The following is a 27,217-nucleotide window of genomic DNA, read 5'->3' on the forward strand; positions in this document are numbered from 1 at the left end:
GAACACAACACCAAAAAGGTTCACCTTCACTGAATTATAGTTAAGACTGCTCGTTATGGATGTGATACAAAACAGGAAGTGAGACTCAATCCACAGAAGTATCTTTCTTATTTGTTACATTTACTATTGTCCAGAAATACACTGATGGAAGAGATAAAGGCAAAGATGAAAATAAAAAGATTTTTCTGCCTTGATTTACCTGGCCACAATGGAAACAAATCTGGGGAAATGGATATGAAGAAATTATAGAAGACTGTGATATAAATATCGTATCAATATTGATAATGTGTTGCATTCAAAAGATGAGGAAAGTACAGATGAGTGATCTACTCCAATTAATGAAGAAATTGATATTAAACTATATAACAACAAATTTTAAGCGAGGTCACAAACTTCTATAGAAAAGAAGTCAGGAAGCCCACCACTATTGGTAGTACATTTCTCTACAATATTAGAAAAGGGAAAGTATAGTAATAAAGATAAAAGTGGTACTATTTGCAGGACTGAATGCAAAATTGGAATTGAGGAAATACCAATAAACAAAATTTTGGTGGGGACGCAACACCAGACTGTTGGCATTTGCAAAGTCCATTTCAAAATAAAAACAAAAAACAACAAAAACCCACCCAAGATGAACTGCCAAGAACTATCACTGGAACATTGAAAACAGAACTGTTCTTTGAATCAAAGCCAAAATTCTGCTATAGAAGATGCTCTGGAAAACAGAAGTCTCCTGCCAAAAACCTTACATTTGCATTCTATGTACTATGGGCTAATATTCATGAGGAGAATATGTATAGTAAACCACAATGCCCACAATGAATAACATGATGTAACACTTTAAAATAATGAAAGGTTTTTCTGAATATTGAAAATAGTGAAATTATTTTCCCCACAGATTTAAAAACAAAAATACATTCTAACAGTTTTTCTTGAAAAAAATTATCTCATGATCCTCCCCATTTTTTAAAACCATGTAGAAGTTCAATTTATGTGGTTTATATTTCAATATTTACTGAACTAAAAATTAAAACTGACACATTCACTGCTGCTACAATTATTTGATGGGGTTTTTGTCTACATTGCAAAAATTTTCGTGTCTTTCACTGGGTGAAGTATATCATGAACAGTATATCATGAAGCATTATAAAGGTATGGGGTCTTTGATACGCTAGTGCTATCCAAAATCTATTATAACATATACTGTATATTCAGTATATAGCTAGGGTGGTAATAACATTTATTTTAAACGATGATTCGACAACCATATAAGTAATATAAAATGCTTAATAAATATATCACTTAACAGCACTTCCTAAATTTGAAACTTTCAAATAATAATTATATGAATTTAATTATGTAAAAAATTAATTTAAATGGAGAATAATAAAAACAAGTTATATTCAAAAAGCAAATATAACAGTATTATTTACCTAAGCCACACTTTAAAATTTCCTTGACACACAAATGCAGTGTGACTTACAAGATAAAATCTTGACATTATTACTTGTCTTCCTCTTCATTTTCTATTCCCATATTTTACGTATTGTTTTGGCATATTAGTATCTTTCATATCAATTGATATAGCAACATTTTGTCCAGGTGAAGGATATGGATGTTCAAGTATAGGTAATCTTTAAATTTACAACCATAATAGAGATTACCCATCATCATTGTAAATCGTGACAGTTGTAAAACAAGTCAGTCATGTGATCCAATTTTACAAGTTTTTCTGATGAACTCTCTGGTCATTAAGTGGACCAATGGTTTTCTAAGAGAGTTGTTTTGCCAAAAACCTAAAATAAAAACTGATAGTTTTTCAGCAAAACCATCTTAAAATGTGGTCACATTACTGCAGGATGCTGCAAATGACTATCAATGAGACCCAGTTGCTGAGCAGCCAAAGTTCAATCACTTGATTGTGGGAGTGGCAACCACTGGAGCTTCAAATCTGGGTTGTAAGTAGTCTCCCCACAGATCCATTACAACTTCAAATGGTTGTTAAGCAACCAAGTCGAGGACTAACTGCAGTATAGTTTAAAAATTAATGCGTATTCAAAAATGTAACAGAAATACCCATTAAAATAAATGAAAATGAAAATAGTTTAGCAATGTATGGCATACTTCATTTTAATATTGCTAGCAAACAAGTGCAATTTAATAAATAAATAAATAAATAAACTTACCTCTCCATTATCATCTTTGCTATGTGAAATATCCATTATTCGGTCAACTTCAACATAATCTGGATTAAAAAGTTCATCATCTATCTATTCAAGGACAAGCATGGATAAAGGAAAAAAATCAGTAAATAAAACAGTAGGGACACTAACACTAGCATGTTTGGTAAACTATAGCATTAATTGAAGTGCAACATTCCAGAATGATAGCATTTCTGAAGAATTGAACTTCTTTCGCTTTGTTAACTGGGCCTCTTAATCACAGCGTAAAACTTTTTATCGTGCAAGGATGTTTAGGAATAGGAATGTTTAGGGATATTTTAAAAGAAGTGGGAAATTACGATTCACTAACGAACAGCTTAAAATGTTTATAGCATATGATGCATTTAGCATTCTTGAAGATTGAAGCTTGCAGTATAGAAGTTGGAACTATGAAAGCTATATGCTGTAGAAATAAACTTCAGAAGTCACCTAATTATTGCTTAAATCATATTGAGAAAAAAATATTCCTCAAGAAATAAATTAGATACCCTCTTTGTTTCCTACTTTATCTTGGCAATGATCTTATTTTTTTTATTTCTTAAATTTATGTGAGAACTGGTATATAATTGTGTAAAAATCAAATTTATTATAAATACATACTTCTTCCTCTTATATGGTGTAGTGTAGTCGTTTTATCTGTTCAATCAATGATTTACAGAGATTGCCTGGACAAGTCCCTGCAGTTTTCTGGTTAAGATTTTTCAGAAGTGCTTTGCTATTGCCTCCTTCCTAGAGCTAAGAGAAGGTGACAAGCTCAAGGTCACCCAACTGGCTTTGTGCCTAGGGCAGGACTATAACTCACTGTCTTCTAGTTTCTAGTCTGATGCCTTAACAACTTCACCAAACTGGCTCTCACATGCTTACTGTTACAAGCTAACAGACAAACACAAATAGCATTTTTTGAATAACTGAAAAGTTCAAGGATTTTCAGGTACATTATTTTAACTGTTTGATTGGCATATTCTAAAGGCAAAGATCTTGCCAATCAGTTTTGGATAGCTACTTGGTCATTGCTTGATATATCTCTTACATGGCAGCTAACTTTATCCATTAATAGTTACTTCTAAGTATACTTTCCACTAATATTCCACCATGGAACCTGATGGTCTATAGATCACAGATGGTTTCAGAAGAGAACGGAGCATACAGAATCTCTTGATTAATGCCAAATCTAATCAATTAAGTTGTAACTTCTTTTTAATTAATTATACCATGAATCTAGGGGGGTAATCCACCCAGAGAAACTGTTTTGGATAACATGGTGTTTTAAATTGGACTGTCTCTAAAAAAATTAATCTGCTTATTGCAGCGAGTTAGCTATTTAATTTGCAGAGAAAAGTGTCTTATTCCATCATGACTGAGGAATTATTCTAATTAATAATGAAATAATACATTTCTTTGCAAATTAAGTAGCTAATTCACTGCAGTGGGTTGATTAAGTTGTTATGTAGCCCTGTTAATGTGGATTAACTTTATTCATTCTCACCTGCTGATCGAAACGAGGAATTTATGAAGCTGCCTATAAAAAGAAGCCATTGGCATACCACTTTGACAAAGCTAGTTGGGAACATGAGTCTCACACCTTTTTCAGCAGACATGGGAAAATGCTGAAAAATCCAAAATATTTTGTACTGTCTTGGTCTAAAAAGCTATTTATAATAAAAGTGGATAAAATGGAGCAAGAACATTAAAATTGCTTCAACATCATGACAGCATAAATATCTATCAAGAGCAAGGTCATAACCTTGAAGCAGTTTTAATAGTCTATAAATATAAGTCCCTGAGATGAGACCCATTTGGCTTTCCAAAAGAACTTGAAGATATGGCTCTGCCAACTAGATTGAGTCCTAATCGGGATGTGGAATTCTGGAAGTGACTAATGGATTACATAACAAACCACCTCCTACCTGTGAGCACTTTGCTCCCTTCCTCTCCATCTTATTTAATTTTAACTGAATTTTAAATTTAAGATCCCTATTTATTGTTTAATGTTTTATATGGCATTTTTATTGAATGATTGTAAGCTGCTAGAGTTTCCTTTGGCAAAATGGGAGGCACATAAATCCAGTAAGAAAAATTTAAGTAAATAAGCAAGCATGTAAATAAATGAATGAATGAATGAATGAATAAATAATAAATAATACATGATAGCATAATACGTCTTTACATAATATGTCTAGAAGGTGACCATAATCTCTTAAATTTCCATGTAATCATGGAAAAACTACTGTCTTGGCAATAGAGCATTCTATTCATAATTTATGGGTTTATAATAGATGATACAGTTTATCAAACAGCAATCTCAAATTAAGGGTTTAATAGGAAATAATTGGAATCTTGGACACAAAAACTGAAGAAAAATTAAAGAAAATTGGTATAATTTAGTAAGAAAAATAATCTCCAGAAAGTACATGTAGTATTCTGAACCAGCAATGGTTTGTGAATGTGGCATGTGTTGCATGTGGCTTTATGCTGATTAGAACTGGTTTACCTAGATTAAACTTCAGTTTGTCAGCTTCCAGACACCAATTCCATAGTCTACTGAGAACAGTACCCAAATAAATCAACATTGCTTATGAAATCTTTAGCTACTTTGTTTTCAAGCATTGTCTGCAGCTGATATCCAGCTGTTGTTAACAATTTTCTAAGCTCCCTTCCAGTTTGATTTAAAGATGTAAAGAAAAGAGAAAGGATTTGTAGTCCTACAAACCATATTTACCAAAGAACAGCACAATAAACTTATTCTATCTCTAGAGGTTTCTATAGCTTTTGAGACAGAACAATAAACAAAAATGCATTAATTCTTGGGCAATTATATAATTCCATATTTCCTAGAGGGGAACCTCCTGTATCTTTTGGATCACAGTGTGCTGTTTTGTTCCTTCTTCTTCTGTTTCAGTGTAAATACTCAGTCCCAGTGACACTGTAAAGTGAGGGGATATCCAGTGTTAACCCATTCGCCAGTGAAATTAGATCTCCCCATTATTTCACCTAGATATGGCAGCCATAAAACTCACCATCTACAAAGTACTAAATGAGGTTTCAATACTGAAACATAATTATCATCAGTAACTTTGTGGGCAGCTCAGGCTTCATACTAAGTGACAGACAAACCACTATTTAGTAGTTTGCTTAGACAAGCAACAGGGGTTTAATTAAATATTACATGAAATAAAGATTCAGGACTAACATGTTTTTGCTTAGATTCCTTTGCTACTTGATTGGACATGAAGATGTATGACACATATTGCTCAGATTACTAGCTTTTCTGTACGTTTAAACCTCAGCTAGCTCTAGTTTGCTTGAAATAGACTAGACTGAAATTAAGAAATTCTCTGGAAAATGTGACAACATTGTGGGGAAGGAGGAAATTATTTATTTGTACATACATCTATAAAACTAGTTCCTTAGAATCATTCAATCATTTTAAAACAATAATAATACAATAAAGTCTAAAACTTGTAACAATGTAAGAAACCAGCATAATGAAGTACAATCCAAAATAAATCAATAAACACAAGAGTTAAGACCATTAAAAAATCAAGAGAATTTAAACATCAATCCACTTCAGTAGACTGAGTACCTAAGTCTGTTTTCAAAATATTTAATAAAAAATATTTCTCCAGCCTATAAAAGGTAAAAGTAAAGGTTCCCCTCACACAAATGTGCTAGTCATTCCCAACTGTAGTGGGTGGTGCTCATCTCCGTTTCAAAGCCAAAGAGCCAGCGCTGTCCGAAGATGTCTTCGTGGTCATGTAGCTGGCATGACTAAACGTCAAAGGCACACGGAACGCTGTTACCTTCCCACCAAAGGTGGTTCCTATTTTTCCACTTGCAATTTTTACATGCTTTCGAACTGCTGGATTGGCACAAGCTGGGACAAGTAACGGGAGCTCACCCCATTATATTGCACTAGGAATTCAAACCGCTGAACTGCCGACCTTTCGATCGACAAGCTCAGCGTCTTAGCACCACGTCCCATATCCAGCCTATATAAAGTATTATTAAAAAGGAACCTATGGCAGACCGTCTTTACAATATGTGAGGTGTAATCTCTTCAAGGCATATAAGTATTTACAGACATATGAGATCCAGATTACTGTTTCACTATAAGCTACTACATGGTGCACCTGCATACATTCCAAATAGTTTTCAAAAGAAATTGTAGGTACACTGAATAGAAATGACTGAGCTTCACTTGATGGAGTTATCAATGAACCTCAGCCTCACTACATGATTTAATCCAATTGAAATAATAAAAAGATACCTCTGAAAGGAATTTATTTTGAGCCTGCTTTGCTTTAAATCTTTTAATCTTCTGTTGAATTCTCCTGTCTTTGTCCAGTACTTCCACAGATGCCCATTGGCAGTGGAGGTAAGAACTAAAAAAAAGGAAGAAAAATAATCATAGCACTATTTATTAGCTTAATATTTATGTAAACTGATTGTCTTAATAATATAATTGTCTTAAAATAATACATAAGCTGTACAGTTTTACAGTATCATTTAGCAAATAATTGCAATGGAGATTTTGATTAAGTATCGAAGATAGGATACTATGCTTCCTCTTTTATTAATATCATCTCCCTAAATATTAAGAGAAAAAAATATCTTAGAACTTAAGTGATATTGTCAGTAATAATCATTGTGATTGGAGAAACAAAGAACTCAATTCATTTAAAAAAATCCCTGTTTGTATGAGAGAGTACAGCAAAATGGGATTTGCTTGCTTTATATTAACACAGTATTGAATTGAGCTATGACTTAGCTTTGTTACTAAGTCACAGCTATTATGTGTTCAATAAGCCTAGCTCATAACATCTAGTGATCATCTATTTAAATTAATCTGACATAAACATTTTAACAGAATAAAAATGTTCCAAGTCAGGTTGATTTAAATCAGATATTGCCCGATTAAATATTTTCTACCACAACTTTTGGGACTGGAGAGCACATTTGGAATTCCTAGAGTTGGATGTGGGCAACTCAGAAATAGTTGCAACTACTAAAATAGGGAAAGCACCAGACAGACTTCCAAGTTCATATTGTAAGATTTTGAAGACCAACATTTGCAACCACTTCAATGTGTGATGGATTCTATTTTGTAGGGATCTATTATATGAATTGTGGAAAGAAATTAATACTGCTTTATTGTCAAAAGAAGAACAAGATTTAATCTAAACTAAGTTTTACTGTTGAATTTCATTGCTGAATAATGACTATAAAATATTTATATCAATTTTGGCTAATAGATTAAAGAAGATTGTGCAGGATTTTATTCATATGGATTCTTACACAAAATTAAGAAATAATATAATAACTGTACTGGATATAATAGTATCTACAACAACATACCAACTGGCACTTATTTATTTTTATTTATTTAGCGTTTGGTGATGTTACATTAGCCAGGAGACTGCAATGCTATTGAAGAATATAGTTTGGCTGTCTGTTTGTTAGCTCTGTTTGGTTTACGCTCGCATGTTTCCAAAGGTGCGTGTCAGGAGGGAAAGTTACCTCCATATCAGAAGAAAAAAAAGCAGCTTTCCTGCAGCACCATCCTCTCCCTTCAGCAAAACCACCTCACAAACAGACATTACAACCAGGGAAGTGCAGGGCCGGCAGGATTCCGCTCATCTCTGTACTAGGTTACTATCTACTTATCTACATACATACAACATGCTTTTGAACTGTTAGGTAGACGAAGCAGAGGCAAATGATGAGAGCTCACTCTACCATGCAGTGCTAGAATTTGAACCGCTGCAGCAAAGACCATCTCCAGCATCATTAAGCCACTAAGCCAGGGGTCACCAACCTTTCGGACCTCAGGAACCACTAAATTCCTAATTTTAAATCCCGCGGATCATTAATATTAATTTTTTTAAAAGATAAATAGTATTTAGTGAAATATATAAAATGCAAATAATTTTTCTGCGGACCACCAAAATTTTCTCATGGACCACAAGTTGATGACCACTGCACTAAGCTATCATGCCTCCCTGCAAGTGACACTGATTTTTCTGGATACAGAAAAAAACTTTTGACAATTTGAATTGGTCTTTTATGTTTAAAGTTATTAAAGATATGAACTCTGTAATTTTTCTTCCTTTTTATTCTGGTCTTCATGGTAACATTACTTTTTATGCATCTATCTATCTATCTATCTATCTATCTATCTATCTATCTATCTATCTATCTATCTATCTATCTATCTATCCCGACTGAGTTGAAAAAACTGAGGCTTGGCCGGAAGGAAGAGGCATGGCCAAAGATTTTGCAACTCAGTATCAGGCCAATCAGAAGGAGTTGAACCCAATGCTTGGAGTCACCAAGCAGCACACAGGAGAAGTGAGCAGTTTGGGAGATTTAACAATTATCTACAACACCCACCTCAATGTAACCTTGGTTCTACACTGCTCATAATAAAACTTTGACCATAAATTGTAAGTAATAAAGAAATAAACTGGATTCAAACTGTTAAAATATAGTAAGTGCTATAAGCAGTTGGTTAGCAGAAGATGAACCCTATAGGATACGAAAGTATTGTTGTCCACCTTTGACCTAGAAGGCAAGACTTAAGGCACTTTTCCTAATATTACAACAATACTTTTCAGTGAGTTTATGTAATACTATAAGCATTCTACATGACCCTGAATGGCCCAATATGGCCAAAATTTGCATGTGACTTATCCATTTTATAAAGACAGGTGGCTTTTCCTGGTACAATTCTACAAATATTTTTAATCACTGAAATAGGCTACTCATGTCCCAAACAACTTTTGTAATTTACAATTAGAAACACATTTTTATTCTATTACTTAAACAAAGTCATCTTATAAGATTAAAAAATCCACAGCTACTATGTTGTAATTCCTGACCTGTGGAATGATATCTATCTAGTTTCAAGTGGCTCCCATCTATACATTGTTAAAGAAACTGTTGAAATCTCAGAAACAAACAGGTCTTCCAGTTTCTTCAACAATATACCAGTGGGAACCACATAAAACTCTGGATTTATACTGTTTCAGAAGGCAGGAATTACAACATAGTAGTTGTGTATTTTGGATCCTATAAGAAGACAGTAATAGGATATGATAATAGGATACAAAGTGCCTTTCTTCTGCTGGACTGAACCAACAGAGATAAATGGAGATGGGTGGTCCTTCAGAGAGTCAGACATAATACCTTAAAAGATTATAAAGTAATAACCGTCACTTTACTCAGACTAGGGCACGTCTGGAAGGAAAGGGCTCAACTGGTGCAGCAGGTATATCTATGACTTGGTCACAGCTAACAGCTACTCAGGGAAAGTCAGCAATGAATTATTTCTGAATTTTGGGGGCCCAATTAGACACAACCATTTGGTCTTGTCAGGACTGAACCTAAGTCTCATCCCCCTCCCCCATTCAGACATGTACAACCTCCAGGTATTGGGTCAGGACTTTGACTACATCTTTATGCCAGATATACAACTGGATATCATCTGTATATCGATGATACCTGACCCAAACTGGCAGATGATTTCACCCCGAGGTTTCCATGTAGATATTAAACAGAAAAGGAAGAAAGTTTTAAGTCCTAAGGCAACCACATATGAGAGATCATGGGCAAGATTTCTCCCCACCTATCAGCACTGATTGAAAGTGGCCACAGAGAAAGGAGAACTGCTATTTATACCAGGGTTTGGGTTATCTAGTAGTATATCTCAAACCCTGGTATAAAGAGACAGGCTAGCAAGGGTTGCAGGTGGGTGGTGAGAGTGTGGACAAGCCAGCAAGAGTCTTAGGCTGGCTCTGAGGACTGCAGGCATAGTGCCATGGGGGAGCCAGTAAGAGCCACAGGTGGGCCAGTGGGGGGTGCAGGTGGAATACTGCAGTGGTTCAGTCATATAGATACTTGCTGCTTATTATGGCCCAGTTACAGTCTAAGTATCTTGAGTAATTCATTCAGGATCATCAGAAAGAAAATCAATACTGTATAGTTTTCATTAGGGAGGTATGAATTGTGGAGAAAATATCCTGAAGATTAACTCTCTTCCTAGACTAAACCCTTGAGAAATGGATTTCAGGCATGCCTCATGCTTTGGTCCCCTGGGGAAAAAAAGGATCTCTCCTGGCCTTATGTCTGAGGCTCGCTGGAGACCTTGACTATGAAATTGTGTTTTTCATTTTCATCCTTTGTCCCCTCTCCACATCGGAATAGCACTTGTTGTATGTGCTTCTGAAAGCCGAAGTAGCTGAATACTAATAAACAAAGGATGTAATTCTTAGGAAAAGGAAGCCTCATGGGTTGGGAAGATGGCTAGGGCTTTTATGCCTTCCACAGATAACCAAGATTCAACCAAGTCTACCTCTTCTCTCTGGTCTCTGAGCTGTCGTGCTGGAGCATCACTAGGCCATTTTGTTCTTTTGAGGCTGCCCATTATATCTTCACATCAGCATCCTTCAGCTTTCCTACTATAATCCTAATAGGAAATGTTTCTGGATTGTATCCTGGTGCTAATTGATGTATTGCTGTGGTTGGTGTTGCCTGGCCTCACAATAAATACCCAAGGATTCTTGGGGGGGGGGTGTCATCAATTATATTACTCTCTCCTGAAATTTTGCTTGTCCACTTTGAAAGAGATCATCCCATAACTGGTCTGAACTTTCCTGCTAGCTAATGAAACTTTCTTGGCATTCCTCTCAGGCTGCAGGAGAGTTGCTGCAGTTGGCACAATCCAGTGTCTGCTTCATTAACGTACGGAAAAAATTTGGGTGGCCTTTAGTCTGCTTCAAGATTGAAAGCGGTCTTGTTTCTCACCTCTTACTTACTTTAGAGGTGATTGGACTTTTCCCTTAATGCTCCCCCCACATCTCCTGGGTTATTCTCCATGTAACTGTAGTTGACGGCATGGCACTCTTAACTGTAACCTTTTATTCTTAACTCTTAAGAAGACTGAAAAGATGGGTTACCTTTATAGGAAAGGAAGTAACCTTAAGAACTGCCTTCTAATTAGAACTGCAGAAAAAAATAATTGCTACCAACCTGCCTTCCATTGAGGACCTGTATACTGCACGAATCAAGAAGAGGGCCGTGAAAATATTTGCAGATCCCTCGCATCCTGGACATAAACTGTTTCAACTCCTACCCTCAAAACGACGCTATAGAGCACTGCACACCAGAACAACTAGACACAAGAACAGTTTTTTCCCGAAGGCCATCACTCTGCTAAACAAATAATTCCCTCAACACTGTCAGACTATTTACTGAATCTGCACTACTATTAATCGTTTCATAGTTCCCATCACCAATCTCTTTCCACTTATGACTGTATGACTATAACTTGTTGCTGGCAATTCTTATGATTTATATTGATATATTGATCATCAATTGTGTTGTAAATGTTGTACCTTGATGAACGTATCTTTTCTTTTATGTACACTGAGAGCATATGCACCAAGACAAATTCCTTGTGTGTCCAATCACACTTGGCCAATAAAAATTCTATTCTATTCTATTCTAGCCTTATAGTTGAACTATTAAACTCAGTAAATTTAAATGTTAATTTCTAGAATGTCATTTTCACTTCAACTATAGCTGAAATTTACCTTATAGTGATAGTCTGCAGCAGGAGCTAAATAACATTGTAGCTATTATATATTTTTAGTCTGGAGTTCTGTTGACATCTAGTTACTAATCTCATGGTTAGAAACTTACAGGTCCACTCATCATTGAATGGTGTATAAAATAAGACATTATGGATACATTTATTATATGCAGAAATATTCCATAAGGACACATTCTCCTTCCAAACACTTAAAATTAATAGTCTGTATTGCTACTCATATGCAGAACATTATCTGTAATTGATTTGTACTTAATCTTTAGATATTTGTAATTTATGTTTTACATATTGTGGAACTGTTTAAAAAATGCTGAAGACAGGTTTTGCTTACAAGTTTTTATATTTTACATAGAATTCTTCTGATTGTGTCTCTTCTCCATTCTCCATCTATAAAAAGCAAGATCAATGGTTTTAATTAAAAACAACTGTGGTAAATATCACCTTAATCTTAATTAATAGAAAATACTACTCAAAAATAGCATGTGTTTGAAATTTAATAGTAACAATAAAAATAGGATTTAAAATTTTCTTATATATCTTTAAAGGAAAAGCAGAGAGAGAGAAATACAAAAACTTCCCTGAATTTACTTAAGCCTTGAAAATTCTACTCATTACAATTTCCAACACATGAATCATTTTAACTCCTCCCTAACCACACACAGCTTCATTCACAACAACTTGACCCCAAAATGGCTTTCTGCCAAACCCACAGTGCTACAGAGAAGCCAAGTGTACCATTTTCTCAGGCAGCACCCAATTAGCAACTGCACTCCTGAATGCCTTATGTATTATTTTTGGCTTGCTCTTGACAACTTTATATTGTGGTTTTGTGACTTGTTCAAGTAGTGTTTTAATATGGTTTATGGTTCCATAGCATTAGTGCTGCTGAATAAGTATTCATATTAAGCTGGACTTTAAATGTCTTATTGTTGTTTTAATGTATTTTTATATAGTTTTACTTGATAGTGCAATTACACAAATCTTGGCGAAAAGTCCTTGCATATCAAGTAGGTAAACAAAAGCCCAAATGCTACTTCCATTGCTTAATTTTAACACAATCCTGTTAAGCAGGATGGCATATCATATCTAGAATGTTATTTTAGACTTTTAGATGCAACTTTACATTGCAATTCTGTATTTAAAGAGTGTGGATACAACCCAGATGAACAGGACTTCTCAGACTTACAACCACTGTGGTCATTTGATCAAAGTCGGGGCATTTGATAACCAGCATGTACTTGTGACAGTTGTTGTGGTTCCAGGTCACGATTGCCATTTTCGACTTTCTCAGCCAGCTTCTGACAAGCAAAATCAATGCAGGAAACTGGATATGTTTAACAACAGTGTGATTCACTTAGTAACTGCAGTTATTTTTTTTTTGTTTACATTTATACCCCGCCCTTCTCCGAAGACTCAGGGCGGCTTACAGTGTATAAGGCAATAGTCTCATTCTATTTGTATATTTTTACAAAGTCAACTTATTGCCCCCCCAACAATCTGGGTCCTCATTTTACCTACCTTATAAAGGATGGAAGGCTGAGTCAACCTTGGGCCGGGCTCGAACCTGCAGTAATTGCAGGCTTTGTGTTCTTAATAACAGGCTGTTCTTAATAACAGGCCTTACCAGCCTGCGCCATTCACCGGCCCAACAACTGTGGCAATAGTGATTAAACGGTCATAAAAGTGAGCCCAACTCACTTAACAACAATTTGTTAACAACAGAAATTCTGGTCACAATTGCGGTTGTAAGTCAAAGACTACCCGTAGTCAGTTTGCGAAAGGAGAAATTAATGGCAATGGTCAAAAACAATTTGGATATAGCTTCTGATATTAATGACTAAAGGTGGAGGGAAAGTTTCCCCCCCTCTTCTTTAGCTTTCAAGACTATCTGGTAGAGATGAAGGAAGTTAGTAGATAACTTGCTATCCCAAAAAGGAAGGAATCTCCCAAGGAAACACTGTCAAGTATTTAGTAATATTTTTTTAGGATGTAGAATGGCCAAGATTTTAAAGTTTTAATTTTTATAGTATGAAATTCTTTTTTGTGTTATTCTAAACTCACTGAAAGGAGATTTTTCAAAAAAGAAATCTAAGTACTCCTCTGCCATAAATTTCTCCCAACATTAACTAATATTGCAATTTGTTTATTGTTTCATTTAAAATACATTTTTGTAAGCCTAATCATTTACTTTTTGAGATATACCACTTTTTAACTCCATTCTAAAGTTTGTTTACATTCTACAACCTAGAATTTTCTAGCTATAGTCCTAGTTATTAATATGTAATCTGATTTTCATATATTTATTAAAAATTCTTTAATAAAACATTAACTGAATAACTACAATGCAACTTTCAGAGCTTTGCAGATAATTTTGAGATATGAACAACCCAACACTTTGTATCTTTAAAGTACAGAGGAAAATATATAAAATTGTCTTAAATTGTAACAGATGCCAAATCTAGTTTAAGTGTAAAAATCTTATTAATTTGAATTCAGTTAGTGCATAAATTAAATTCTTTTAGTATTGTGGATTATTATATTGATTATGCATGAAGAGATCTACTAAATATTCTTATACTAAACATATGCTGTTCCTTTCTATTTTTTCTAGCACAGGTTGCACTTAAAGATGACCCTTCCACCTCACAGTTTTAGCGTAACTAAGAAAAAATCTTTTTCTTTTTTAGAATATTATTTTTAGTTAAACTGATTTGTACTGCATAAAATCTAATGAATAGACTTTTTAATTGAGAGATGTAATATAACTCCATGTATCTGAGTCTGTTGTTTCCTTCACAGCAATTTTAACATTATTTTTATTCTGCAAAATTGTAATAGCTTTATGCTACACATTGTTATGTTAAGCATTTTTTTGCTAGAAACTTGTCTTTATCTCCAGTTTTCAGCAAAAAAAAACCAAAACCCATTCATATAATGGATTTGCTTAACAGCCATAGTTTTCACTTTACAGCAGCAGCATTTGCTTAACAACCATTGTGAGAAAGGCCATAAAATCAAGCATGTGTCACGTAGTGACCTACTTAATGATTAGCATGATTTATGACAATAATGGTCACTAGTCAAGGACTACCTGTAAAAATATGTTACTCAATTTTGGGTAATTAGCCATGTTTGAGAACCATTGTTCTACAGAATAAGGCAGGCTGCAGTGCTGGATATGGCTGTCAGGTCTCTTTGGCAGCTGTCTCAACCAAAAATAATTCTTCCTAGCAAGATTATCACTTATTATGATGAAAGGGATAGGTGAAAACAAATTCAGCAACTGGACTATTTCCAATTTAGAATCAGTTTAACTCCCTTACTTTACTGTGGAGAATTTCTTAGTTTTTAACAGTTCCCCCATGAACCAGAAAAGAGGTTGTTCTTTTCACTAATAATGGAGGAGTCTGAAGGTCACTATTCATAAAAATGTCTCCTGAATATTAAACATTCTCTAATATTGTTAAGAAACTACTGGCAGGGCAAAAGAATCTAGTCAAGGTAGAAAAATGTGGGCAACAGATGCTTTAGATAATATATATTTTGGTTTGGCCCTGGTAACACGATAGTATTATTAATGTTTTTTCTAATATAATCACTTATATTAGTGACTGAAAGAGAGGTGAAAGTATTTAGTGACAGGCAGCCTCCTCCTGTTGGAGATACAAAATATTCTATAGAATCCAAGGTACAAAACTATAAGGATATGAGTTCAGTCCATTGGATTTAGCAAAGCAAATATAGCTTATTCTATACGACCTAAAGCAGATAAATAAATGTATATAGGCAGACAATGCACACTCTTAATAAGCGTATAATCTCGCCTTAAAACAAAACCCCTGATATTAATTTTGAATGTACTATTATGAAAGCATAATTTTAATTTCGTACCAAGAATGTGTAATAATAATTTTCAATCTATTCTCAATATCTTTATGAAGAATTATCAAAAATAGCATATATCCTATAATTTATTTCTGCTCTATTTCCAATTTCTTTACATATTACCCTTGAACCTTAAATTAATCTCTCAGATTAGGTAAAGCTGAAATTTAGAAACCTATTAATTTTTCCAAAAAAAAACATAGACACCAATAATTAATTTTTTGACTGACAATTGTGAAAGAATTTACAGTGAAACAAACTATTCTAAAAATGAAGATTAAGATAATAAACATTACCTGTTTCTTGATTATGCGGCTACTCAAAATTTTTTCTACCACAGGACCTTCAGCATCAGAAGATTCCTTAAAATGAAATATTTTATAGTAACTATTGATAAAAATACAGAAAGGAACATCCATATTGTTAGGACTGATCATCAGTCTTTATTATTGCCCTCTGGAAATGTCTAACTTGAACTTGCATAATTCTCAGTCACTTTGGAGGAAATTATATTAAATATAATATTGAACTTTTCAAATTCCAGGTTTTAAAATTATTTCTAAAATTCATCATCTTTCCCTACCATTCTTCAGAACTGAAGAAGCTTCTTGGATGAGAAGCAAAATGTTTTCAAGGAAAAAAATCAAGGAAGGCCAGTTGCCTTTTGGAAAAGCAACTTTGGAACAACCATGACGGAGAATCTCCATAGAAATTTCACCATGTTTGATTTCAATATAAGATGAATATTGTAAACTTTTTTAGTCAGGTTTTAAAGAAAGAATTTCCTATTCTCAATCATTTTCTTGCAGTTGTGCAGCAGCCACTCTGGAAAAGAACTTACAATTTTCTGTTGTTTCCTCCCCTTTTTATAGAATATTGCTACATCTACATGCAGAGAAGTGGAGGTTATATAGTTTACTAGGACAACTTTTTTTTTCAGCATCCTGTCAGCCCTCCCAGGTAAACTTGACAAGAAACACAGATCAGCTAATTCTAGTTTATCGTAAGACTACATTTCAAGTCTGAAAATAAAATCTGTCTCTTTTAACTGTCTGAGCAAATAATGCAAGTCTTTTCCAAGTTTCTTTCTCTGATCAAGTCATTGGGGGTTCCGACCTCTCTTGTCTGATCCTTCTCTAGGAAGCATCTCTTTCCTTCATCCCTCCAGGTCATTCCCACATATCATTACAAATCCCAAAATCACTATACATATAGCTTTATTAGTGTTTCACATATTAGGAAGAAGGAAGAATTATTGAGAAATAAGGGCAGAGAAGAGAGAACGGGGAAAAATATCAGAAGCTATCATATAAAGAGGTTCATGAACCAAAGGGCAGAAATTACAAGTTAAATTTTAAATTCTTAAATGGCTGCTTACAATTCCTAGAAACAATCTAAGGGAAGCTCATTTATCTCTAGAAGTGGTTAAGAAGCTAGGTCACTTGCTCTGTTGCAAAAGTTGCTTTTGCAAATGGAAGAAACACATTCTTAAATATGGTTTAAAGAAGACATCTCTTCATTCTGCTATAAGTTCTGCTAAATAAATATATAATGAAAAATGTTAGCTTTGTAAAGGATCATTATATATTTTTAATGCTAAAATTTATAGAAACATTATTTTTATTTACTAACTTTACACTGCATTTTTGTTTTATTTCAATATTCAAGAAGTTTTATGATATAAAAAAATACAAAAACAAAGCATAACAAAGTTAATGCAACTAAAATGAAACAATAAATCAGACTGTTAATTACATATCAATTAAAAGCTCTGTGTTTACTGTTTTCCTAAACATGTGCACTAAATGCATCTCATTGGGGTTTTTTTGAATATTCAAACAGTTGACTTTCTATTAACAGGGCCATCTTCAGAAGAGCCTCTCCTGCTATTTCGAGTAATAGGGCAGAAGGGGTGCAGCCCTGCAAATAATCAGGTCTTAAGCTGGTCCCTTAAATTCTGTCTAGCAGGCAACTGGTAGTTAGTGGAGTGTTCCAAATCCAGAATTGTTGCAAATATTTGACACAGCACTGGAAAAGATTTAAGAAAGCTTTTAAAAATAATTACTGACCAATAATTACTTCAGTATGCCCATTTTCACCAATGGTTTCCTAAGTTAGTTATATGAGGTTTTTTTAAACGTTGTAATATCATCACTATTCATTTTATTCAATTCATTTTATCCATCATTTACACTACATTAAAAAAATCAAGCATATCCCACTGCTTACTAAAAGATAGTAATTTCATAAAGGGGTTCCTATAGTACCTGACAGCAGGAGACAAGCTTGAGTGGTTTATTAAGTCATAGAAGCCAGACTACTGAATTCAGAGAGGTAAATTCTGTCTCTTTGGAGCCTCATTTTAAGTTTTTCAACACAGACCATTAATTTCATTAAATTATGTAAAATTACATATTGTCGGCATGTAAAGAAAATGTGAATGAACACAGCCTTTAAGAATCTAAATAACTAATTTATTTTGGCATGTTGAGCCAAACTGAGATGGAAATCCCTTGGCGTGGAAGCAACACTACAATACTGTTCACAATTTTTAGTTTATTCCTCAGTTGGAAGAGCATAAATATGAACAGACCTGTTGTTCGGATTGAGAGTTATTTGAAGGGGAATTTCTTCCAGCAGCATCTGCATCATAAACTTCTTCGTCAGAAATCTTGAATTCCAAGTCTTCTGTATAACGCTTTCTTTTAACTTGCCTGCTAGAACGCCTCTTCTGAAAAAGAAATAAGAAATAAATGTGTATGCTTCTACTTTGTTGCCAATAATAAGTATTTGTTTCTAGTCCCATACATTAGTTCTTTAATACAGAATGGCTTTCTTCCGTTTGTTGAGCCGATGCTCAAGTTCATATATCTCTGTGGGAGAATCCTATGTACACGTGAATGATGTAATATCTCAATACCCAGGCTCACTTGGCCTATGAACTACAATATTTGCCTCACCATTTGTTTACTGAACTTCTATGTCACCTTTTCATCAAAACTGAAGCATGTGAATTTTTAATAATAAACTTTCAAAACAACCCCATTAGTGATATTCTGGAAAACCTAAGATTGGCTTGAAACACAGGCTTCATATTGGAGATCTTAACTTGTATAAATAGCATGAGCATTCTTGAGTGGAACTGAGCACTTTGGTTGTGCTTGTGGCATACTGGCCAAAATGTTTCAAAATTGTTTAGTGCTGTGTCCTTAGTATTAGCAAGGTTTTTTTTTTTTTTTTTTTTTTTTTTTTTTTTTTTTTTTTTTTGTTTACATTTATACCCCGCCCTTCTCCGAAGACTCAGGGCGGCTTACAATGTATAGGGCAATAGTCTCATTCTATTTGTATATATTTACAAAGTCAACTTATTGCCCCCCCAACAATCTGGGTCCTCATTTTACCTACCTTATAAAGGATGGAAGGCTGAGTCAACCTTGGGCCGGGCTCGAACCTGCAGTAATTGCAGGCTTTGTGTTCTTAATAACAGGCCTTACCAGGCAGAGCTAAACCGGCCCTTTTTGCTGCAGGGGCTATAGGTATGACTTAAGTCTAGTATGCTAGTGTACTATTTCATTGTCTTATAAAAAGTGTTTGTGTAAAAGTTTCTATTGATCAAAACCCTGATGATCCCATGCCATATGAAATATTGTAACTTGAACTTTAAGTGGAGCACACAGTAAAAGGCATAATATTCATGAAAATATTCTGTTTGTGAAATTAAGAAAAAACGAAAGGGTGTAACATTATCCTCTGAAGTGGACTTGCTTGTATGCAAAGAAATACAGATGGCTTCATTATGGATAAAAAAGTTAAAATATATGTTAGAAAATATGAACTGGTATAATTTATAATGCACAAAAAAGCATAGGTTACTAGTATAAGTGTGTGGTACAATTACTGAATAGTGACATTGAAAAAATGGTGCAGTTTTTAATATATGTATTAAGCATAAATCTATTCACAAAATATACATGGAAATAAATGAATACAATTCTAAAAGCATGGCTGATTTTATTGTTTATGAAACACTGACAGACTTAGGGAAGGCTATAAGAGTAATCAGAGATTCTAAACCTGGAACAGACCATGTTTTGGTAGTACCAAGAGTGGATCTTTGGAAAAGTTATACAGAAGAAAAAAGCAAAAACAAAATGAAAGAAGAATGAAAGAAAAATTATGAATCCTGTATGAAGTATTAGTTGACAGATTAAGTGCATAGGATGTGTGGAAGCAGACTGGAACAAAGTGAAGTCAATAATGTAAACAAAGTGTTACACAAGGGTAAAGAATTACTTTGATGGGTACTATGAACAATTATTCTTGATAGAATGATGTAAAGAAACAGGCAAAGGATAAAACGTGCAAAGGAAGAAAGAAACACTTAACATTAAAAGGAACAAAGAAAATACAGAGCAATTTTGATGTGTATAAACATAAGTTTGTTCCATCAGAAGGAATGGAATTTAGAATAAAAGTGATGAAATAATTTGGGAAGATGCTAAAATAACAGAATGCTAGTTTGGGTGTTTTAGATTTACATTTATGGTATATCAATAACTAGAATTGAGATTAACATTATAAATGTTAATATCTAAACAATTGCTAACATGTAACATGTAAGTCATGAAGGCTGTGACAATAATGAGAAACAGAAGATTGCAGGTGTATGTGACCATGTATGTGATTTTCTTATTGACTAGCTATGTGACTTAATGCGTTTGTGAAGTCATCTGTGCCAGATGCCCAAAATGTTGTTACTGTTTCATTGTATAAAAGGAGTGACATTAAAAGTAAATGCAGCAACCACAAGAGGATTTCTTCATTTAGTGTACCTGGGAAGACGCTTAGCAGAATTCAGACTGAAAGGGCACAATAGATGGCAATAATTTGCAATAAGCAAAATTTTGAAAATATAATAATTTTATGTCAGTCAGGGTACATGCAAACCAGAATTTCTTTTGCTCTTCAGTGTGCTGTTGAAAAAAGCATGAAGATGAGAAATAAATTTTACTATATGTTTGCTGATTTATTGTATAGTTTATTGTATAGTTTGAATTATGCAACAATATCTGTCAATAAGAAAGTTAGTTACTAGATGCACTAAAAGCAGTACATGATGGAAGCAGCATGTGAAAATAAGTAATATCTTTAGCAAATTATTCAATACTGAGCAAGCAGTAAGACAAATATGTGTAATGTCCCCTTGGGTGTTTAATATATTTATGAATTAAATATATTAGGAATATTTGTGGAGACATCAATGTATAAATACTTTTGTATGCTGACAATGCTATGTTGTTGGCTGAGAAGCTGAATAACTGAAACAAATGCTAAACTGTATATTGCAGTAAGGAATATGGATCTGAAAATATATATACTGCCGATCTAGATAGCAGTGCCTAATAGGAGAAATGGTGTGAATAAATGGAAGTTATGAATAAAAACAGAAAAATAAAGAAAGTAGATTAATTTGTGTAGTTTGGTAGAATGTTTACTTAAAATGGGAAAATTGTTACAGAATTTTAAGATGTATAAATGCTACTAGAATGGTATGCATTGTGGTGCCATGGTGGTGCAGTGGTTAGAATACAGTACTGCAGTTCGAGTCTAACCAACTCAAGGTTGACTCACTCTTCCATCCTTCTGAGGTTGGTAAAATGAGGACGCAGATTGTTGGGGGCAATATGCTGACTCTGTAAAACTGCGCAGAGAGGGCTGTAAAGCACTGTGAAGCAGTTTATAAGTCTAAGTGCTATTGCTATTGTGAAAAATAACTTGTTTGAATATATACGTGTGATTCTATCCACTTTTTAAGTGGATTTCAGAGTTGAGTATATTGGAAAAAAAATAAAACTTGAATGGAGAAGGAATGGGGTCCTTAAGAAGTATTTTCTGATAAAATTATTATTATTATTATTTATTCGATTTTTATACCGCCCTTCTCCCAAAGGATTCAGGGCGGTGTACAGCCAAAATAAAACAAGCAATACAATATACAATTAAAACCCAAATTAAAAAACTTATTACACCATTGGCCTAAGATTAAAACATATAAAACTAAAAACCCATTAAAATTCATAATAAAAATTTAAAACCCAATAAAAACCCAATAAAATTTAAGCCAGCCCCGCGCGAATAAATAGATGTGTTTTCAATTCGCGGCGAAAGGTCCGAAGGTCAGGTATTTGACGTAAACCAGGGGGAAGTTCGTTCCAGAGGGTAGGAGCCCCCACAGAGAAGAATCTTCCCCTGGGTGCCGCCAGCCGACATTGTTTGGCGGACGGCACCCTGAGAAGTCCCTCTCTGTGTGAGCGTACGGGTCGGTGGGAGGCATAAGGTAACAGTAGGCGGTCCCGTAAGTACCCAGGCCCTAAGCCATGGAGCGCTTTAAAGGTAGTGACCAAAACCTTAAAGTGCACCCGAAAGACCACAGGTAGCCAGTGCAGTCTGCGCAGGAGTGGTGTTACATGGGAGCTACGTGAAGCTCCCTCTATCACCCGCGCAGCTGCGTTCTGGACTAACTGAAGCCTCCGGGTGCACCTCAAGGGGAGCCCCATGTAGAGAGCATTACAATAATCCAAGCGGGAGGTAACAAGGGCATGAGTGACTGTGCACAAGGCATCCCGATCAAGGAAGGGGCGCAACTGACGAACCAGGCGAACCTGGTGAAAGCCCCTCCTGGAGACGGCCGTCAAATGATCTGACTGAAGAACTGGTTGCGGCCTGGGAACGGGCTGCGGCTGGGGCTTTGGACCGTGTCATGCCTTTGTGGCCTCTGACCCAGCGTAGGTCTCAATTGGCTCCTTGGTTCTCCGAGGAGCTGAGGGAGATGAACGCCGGAGAAGACGCCTAGAGAGCACCTGGAGGTCTAGCTGTTCCGAGGCTGATCGGACACTAGTGAGGACCTATCTAGTGGCAATGAGGGAGGCGAAACGTTTGTACGTTTCCACCCTCATTGCATCGGCAGATAACCGCCCGGCCGCCCTGTTTCGGGTGGTCCGTTCCCTCCTTCATCAGGAGGGACGGGATGACCCCTTACAGGGACGTGCCGAGGAGTTTAACGGTTATCTATACGATAAAATCGTTCAGCTCCGGGATGGTCTGGACCAAAATTGCGATGATCCAAGCGGGATGACGGAGCCTCGTCTTGTTGAGGTTATTTGGGATGAGTTTGATTCTGTGGCTCTCGAGGACGTGGACAGGTTGCTGGGGAGGTTACATGCGACCACATGTTTACTGGACCCGTGTCCCTCCTGGTTAGTACTGGCTACTCGGGAGGTGACACGAGGCTGGCTCCAGGGAATTATAAATGCTTCTTTGGTGGAAGGGGTTTTCCCCGCCGCCTTGAAAGAGGCGGTGGTGAGACCCCTCCTCAAGAAGCCTTCCCTGGATCCAGCTATTTTGGGGAATTACTGTCTAGTCTCCAACCTTCGCTTTGTGGCGAAGGTTGTAGAGAGTGTGGTTGCATGGCAGCTTCCCCAGTACCTGGATGAAGCCGTCTATCTAGACCCGTTCCAGTCCGGCTTCCGGCCCGGTCATAGTACAGAGACAGCTTTGGTCGCGTTGGTGGATGACCTCTGGAGGGCCAGGGATAGGGGTTGTTCCTCTGCCCTGGTCCTATTAGATCTCTCAGCGGCTTTCGATACCATTGACCATGGTATCTTGCTGCACCGGTTGGAGGAGTTGGGAGTGGGAGGCACCGTTTATCGGTGGTTCTCCTCCTATCTCTCCGACCGGTCGCAGAAGGTGTTGAAAGGGGGGCAGAGATCGACCGCGAGGCACCTCACTTGTGGGGTGCCGCAGGGGTCGATTCTCTCGCCTCTCCTGTTCAACATCTATATGAAGCCGTTGGGTGAGGTCATCAGTGGTTTCGGGGTGAGTTACCACCTGTACGCTGATGATACGCAGCTGTACTTTTCCACCCCGGACCACCCCAACGAAGCTGTCAAAGTGCTGTCCCGGTGTCTGGAAGCCGTACGGGTCTGGATGGGGAGAAACAGACTCAAGCTCAATCCCTCCAAGACGGAGTGGCTGTGGATGCCGGCACCCCGGTACAGCCAGCTGCAGCCGCAGCTGGCTGTCGGGGGTGAGTTATTGGCCCCAATGGAAAGGGTGCGCAACTTGGGCGTCCTCCTGGATGGGCGGCTGTCATTCGATGATCATTTGGCGGCCGTCTCCAGGAGGGCTTTTTACCAAGTACGCTTGGTCCGCCAGTTGCGCCCCTTCCTTGACCGGGATGCCTTATGCACGGTCACTCACGCTCTTGTCACTTCCCGTTTGGATTATTGCAATGCTCTCTACATGGGGATGCCCTTGAAGTGCACCCGGAGGCTGCAGCTAGTCCAGAATGCAGCTGCGCGGGTAATAGTAACACCAATCCTGCGCGGCTTGCATTGGCTTCCTGTGGTCTTTCGGGTGCGCTTTAAGATTTTGGTCACCACCTTCAAAGAGCTCCATGGCTTAGGGCCCGGGTACTTACGGGACCGCCTGCTGTTACCTTATGCCTCCCACCGACCCGTACGCTCTCACAGAGAGGGTCTTCTCAGGGTGCTGTCCGCCAAACAATGTCGGCTGGCGGCCCCCAGGGGCAGGGCCTTCTCTGAGGGAGCTCCTACGCTCTGGAATGAACTTCCTCCTGGACTACGTCAAGTGCCTGATCTTCGGACCTTTCGCCATGAGCTGAAAACGCACTTATTTATTCAAGCGGGACTGGCATGATATTTTTAATATTTTTTAATATTTTAAATTTTAACTGGGGTTTTATTATTTTATGGTTTATAATTTTAAATTTTAATTTTTTAAATGTTGGCCATTTTTTCTAATATGCTCGGTTTTAAATTGTCGTTTTAATTGTATATTTTTGTGTTTTTTATCTTTTGGCTGTACACCGCCCTGAGTCCTTTGGGAGAAGGGCGGTATAAAAATTTAATAAATAAATAAATAAATAAATAAACGACAGCCGTTCATCCAGGAGGACACCCAAGTTGCGCACCCTTTCCTTTGGGGCCAATAACTCGCCTCCAACAGTCAGCTGCGGCTGAAGCTGACTGAATCGGGGTGCCGGCATCCACAGCCACTCCGTCTTGGAGGGATTGAGCTTGAGCCTGTTCCTCCTCATCCAGACCCGTACAGCTTCCAAACACCGGGACAGCACTTCAACAGCTTCGTTGGGGTGGCCCGGGGTGGAAAAGTACAGCTGAGTGTCATCAGCGTACAGCTGGTATCTCACCCCAAAGCCACTGATGATCTCATCCACCGGCTTCATATAGATGTTGAACAGGAGGGGCGAGAGAATCGACCCCTGTGGCACCCCACAAGTAAGGCGCCTCGCGGCCGACCTCTGCCCCCCTGTCAACACCATCTGCGACCGGTCGGAGAGATAGGAGGAGAACCACCGATAAACGGTGCCTCCCACTCCCAATCCCTCCAACCGGCGCAGCAAGATACCATGGTCGATGGTATCAAAAGCCGCTGAGAGATCTAATAGGACCAGGGCAGAGGAATAACCCCTGTCCCTGTCCCTCCAGAGATCATCCACCAACGCGACCAAAGCTGTGTCCGTGCTGTATCCGGGTCGGAAGCTGGACTGGAACGGGTCTAGATAGACAGCTTCATCCAGGTATTGGGGTAGCTGCCGCGCCACAGCACTCTCTACAACCTTCGCAACAAAGCGAAGGTTGGAGACCGGACGGTAATTACCTAAAATAGCTGGGTCCAGGGAGGGCTTCTTGAGGAGGGGTCTCACCACCGCCTCTTTCAAGGTGGCAGGGAAAACCCCTTCCAACAAAGAAACGTTGATAATCCCCTGGAGCCAGCCTCGTGTCACCTCCTGAGTGGCCAGCACCAGCCAGGAAGGGCACGGGTCCAGTAAACATGTGGTGGCGTGCAGCCTCCCCAACAACCTGTCCACGTCCTCGGGAGTCACAAGATCAAACTCATCCCAAACAAACTCAACAAGACGTGCCTCCTCCCTCTCGCTTGGATCATCCCAGTTTCGGTCCAGGCCGAATAAGATTAAGAATGAATAGATGCTAAATGGATGTTGAATTAATACAAAACTGAATGACCTATATAAAGGAAAGATGTTTATGTGGCTTGGTCATATAAAGAAAATAAAAGAGGATTCAAATTCCAAAACAATCATATCACAAAATAGTGAAAATGTCATAATTGGATAAAGCTAATGAGAGCCTCAAGAAAAGACTGTAAAACAACAAAATGTGATATAGGGATATGATGGAAACAAGAATAGGTCATAATAATAGAAAGGTATAAGTTGAGAAACGAAATTGCATCGCTAAAAACTCTTATTTAGATTTTATTTTATTTTCTTCTTCAAATCCTTTTTTCATTTGTTATTTACTCTTTTTCTACATTATGTATAAACTTCTTACTGTGATATTGAATAGCTAATGTGTACAGTATGTGAATAGATGTATATGTAAATAAAATACAATTCAACTAAAGCTGTAATTTAAAAATTCATAAATAAGAATAGATAGCATCAGATTAAACCCTATCAGCAATAAACTCATAAAACCGCCTGAATACAAATAATGCAATAGGAAGCCAGACTGACACTTTTTCAGGAGTTTTAAGTCTTTATAATCTTTATTATAAAATCATTTGATTTTGAATTATATGGCTAGGTTCAACTTTCTTAGCTTACCTGAACCATTAGCTTTCAATGACATTTTAACTATCATCATAATGTATTAATGCCCAAGCAAGGATAATAAGATTGCAAGATTACAAACCAAGATTGTTTAGAAGCAAAGTTCAAAAGAATGGATTCTCTAGTTTTTAAACAATAAGGTTGAAAAAAAATATTCATAGCTTGCCAAGTTAGGTCAGGAATTCTGGCTTCTGAGTACCAGAAGCTCTGCTGCAGTGATCTACTAATAATAGGAATAGTAAGAATGAATCTTGACAGCCAGTTTAGTGTAGCAGGTTAGGCCATCAGGATATAAACCAAGAGACTATGAGTTCTAGTCTCGCCTTGGACACAAAGCCATTTGGGTGACCATGAACCAGTCACTTTCCCTCAGTAGAGGAAGGACTTTAAAAAAAACCTTGCCAAGAACATTGCCGGGACTTGTCCAGGCAAGGCACAGGATCTGAAGGCACCCAAAACCCCCAAAATCAGTATTTTGGCATATATCTTCACTATTTATTTCCCATCTCCTATTCCAGCAGGACTTCAATTTCTATTTTTTATTAACTACAATTTATCATAATGTTCTAAACCTAATCTTTCATTAAACTCAACTGCAGTGAATTAAAAAAAGCCATCATCATAATTACTTCAAGGAACTTATTCATGATAGAGCATTGTACAATTCAGATAAAATGAGGCATGGTTAACTTGACAGCAAATGGACATTTCCAAATTTCTCATCAGCAGTTTTTTTAAAAGGGGTGTGATTTTGTTTTCTTGTAAAACTAAATAATAGATTAGCATTATATCTGAACGAGGCCATAGTGCTCAACAATCAGGTATGAA

General features: G+C 36.8%; 1 protein-coding gene across 7 annotated transcripts in view; it reads right to left on the reverse strand.

The window, feature by feature from the left end:
- The window catches only part of CHD7 (chromodomain helicase DNA binding protein 7), a 210,996-nt gene that overhangs the window by 51,934 nt on the left and 131,845 nt on the right, over nucleotides 1-27,217 (reverse strand). For all 7 annotated transcript variants that reach the window (XM_058176202.1, XM_058176198.1, XM_058176200.1 and 4 more), the window contains 5 exons: nucleotides 18,308-18,445; nucleotides 16,011-16,076; nucleotides 12,161-12,216; nucleotides 6,490-6,604; nucleotides 2,187-2,270 (listed from right to left, as the gene is read on the reverse strand). In XM_058176202.1, the coding sequence (XP_058032185.1) occupies nucleotides 2,187-2,270; nucleotides 6,490-6,604; nucleotides 12,161-12,216; nucleotides 16,011-16,076; nucleotides 18,308-18,445 (459 nt within the window). The remainder of the gene's footprint in view (nucleotides 1-2,186; nucleotides 2,271-6,489; nucleotides 6,605-12,160; nucleotides 12,217-16,010; nucleotides 16,077-18,307; nucleotides 18,446-27,217) is intronic.

The sequence above is a fragment of the Ahaetulla prasina genome, chromosome 3 (assembly GCF_028640845.1).
Source record: "Ahaetulla prasina isolate Xishuangbanna chromosome 3, ASM2864084v1, whole genome shotgun sequence".
In the NCBI taxonomy this organism is placed as follows: Eukaryota; Metazoa; Chordata; class Lepidosauria; order Squamata; family Colubridae; genus Ahaetulla; species Ahaetulla prasina.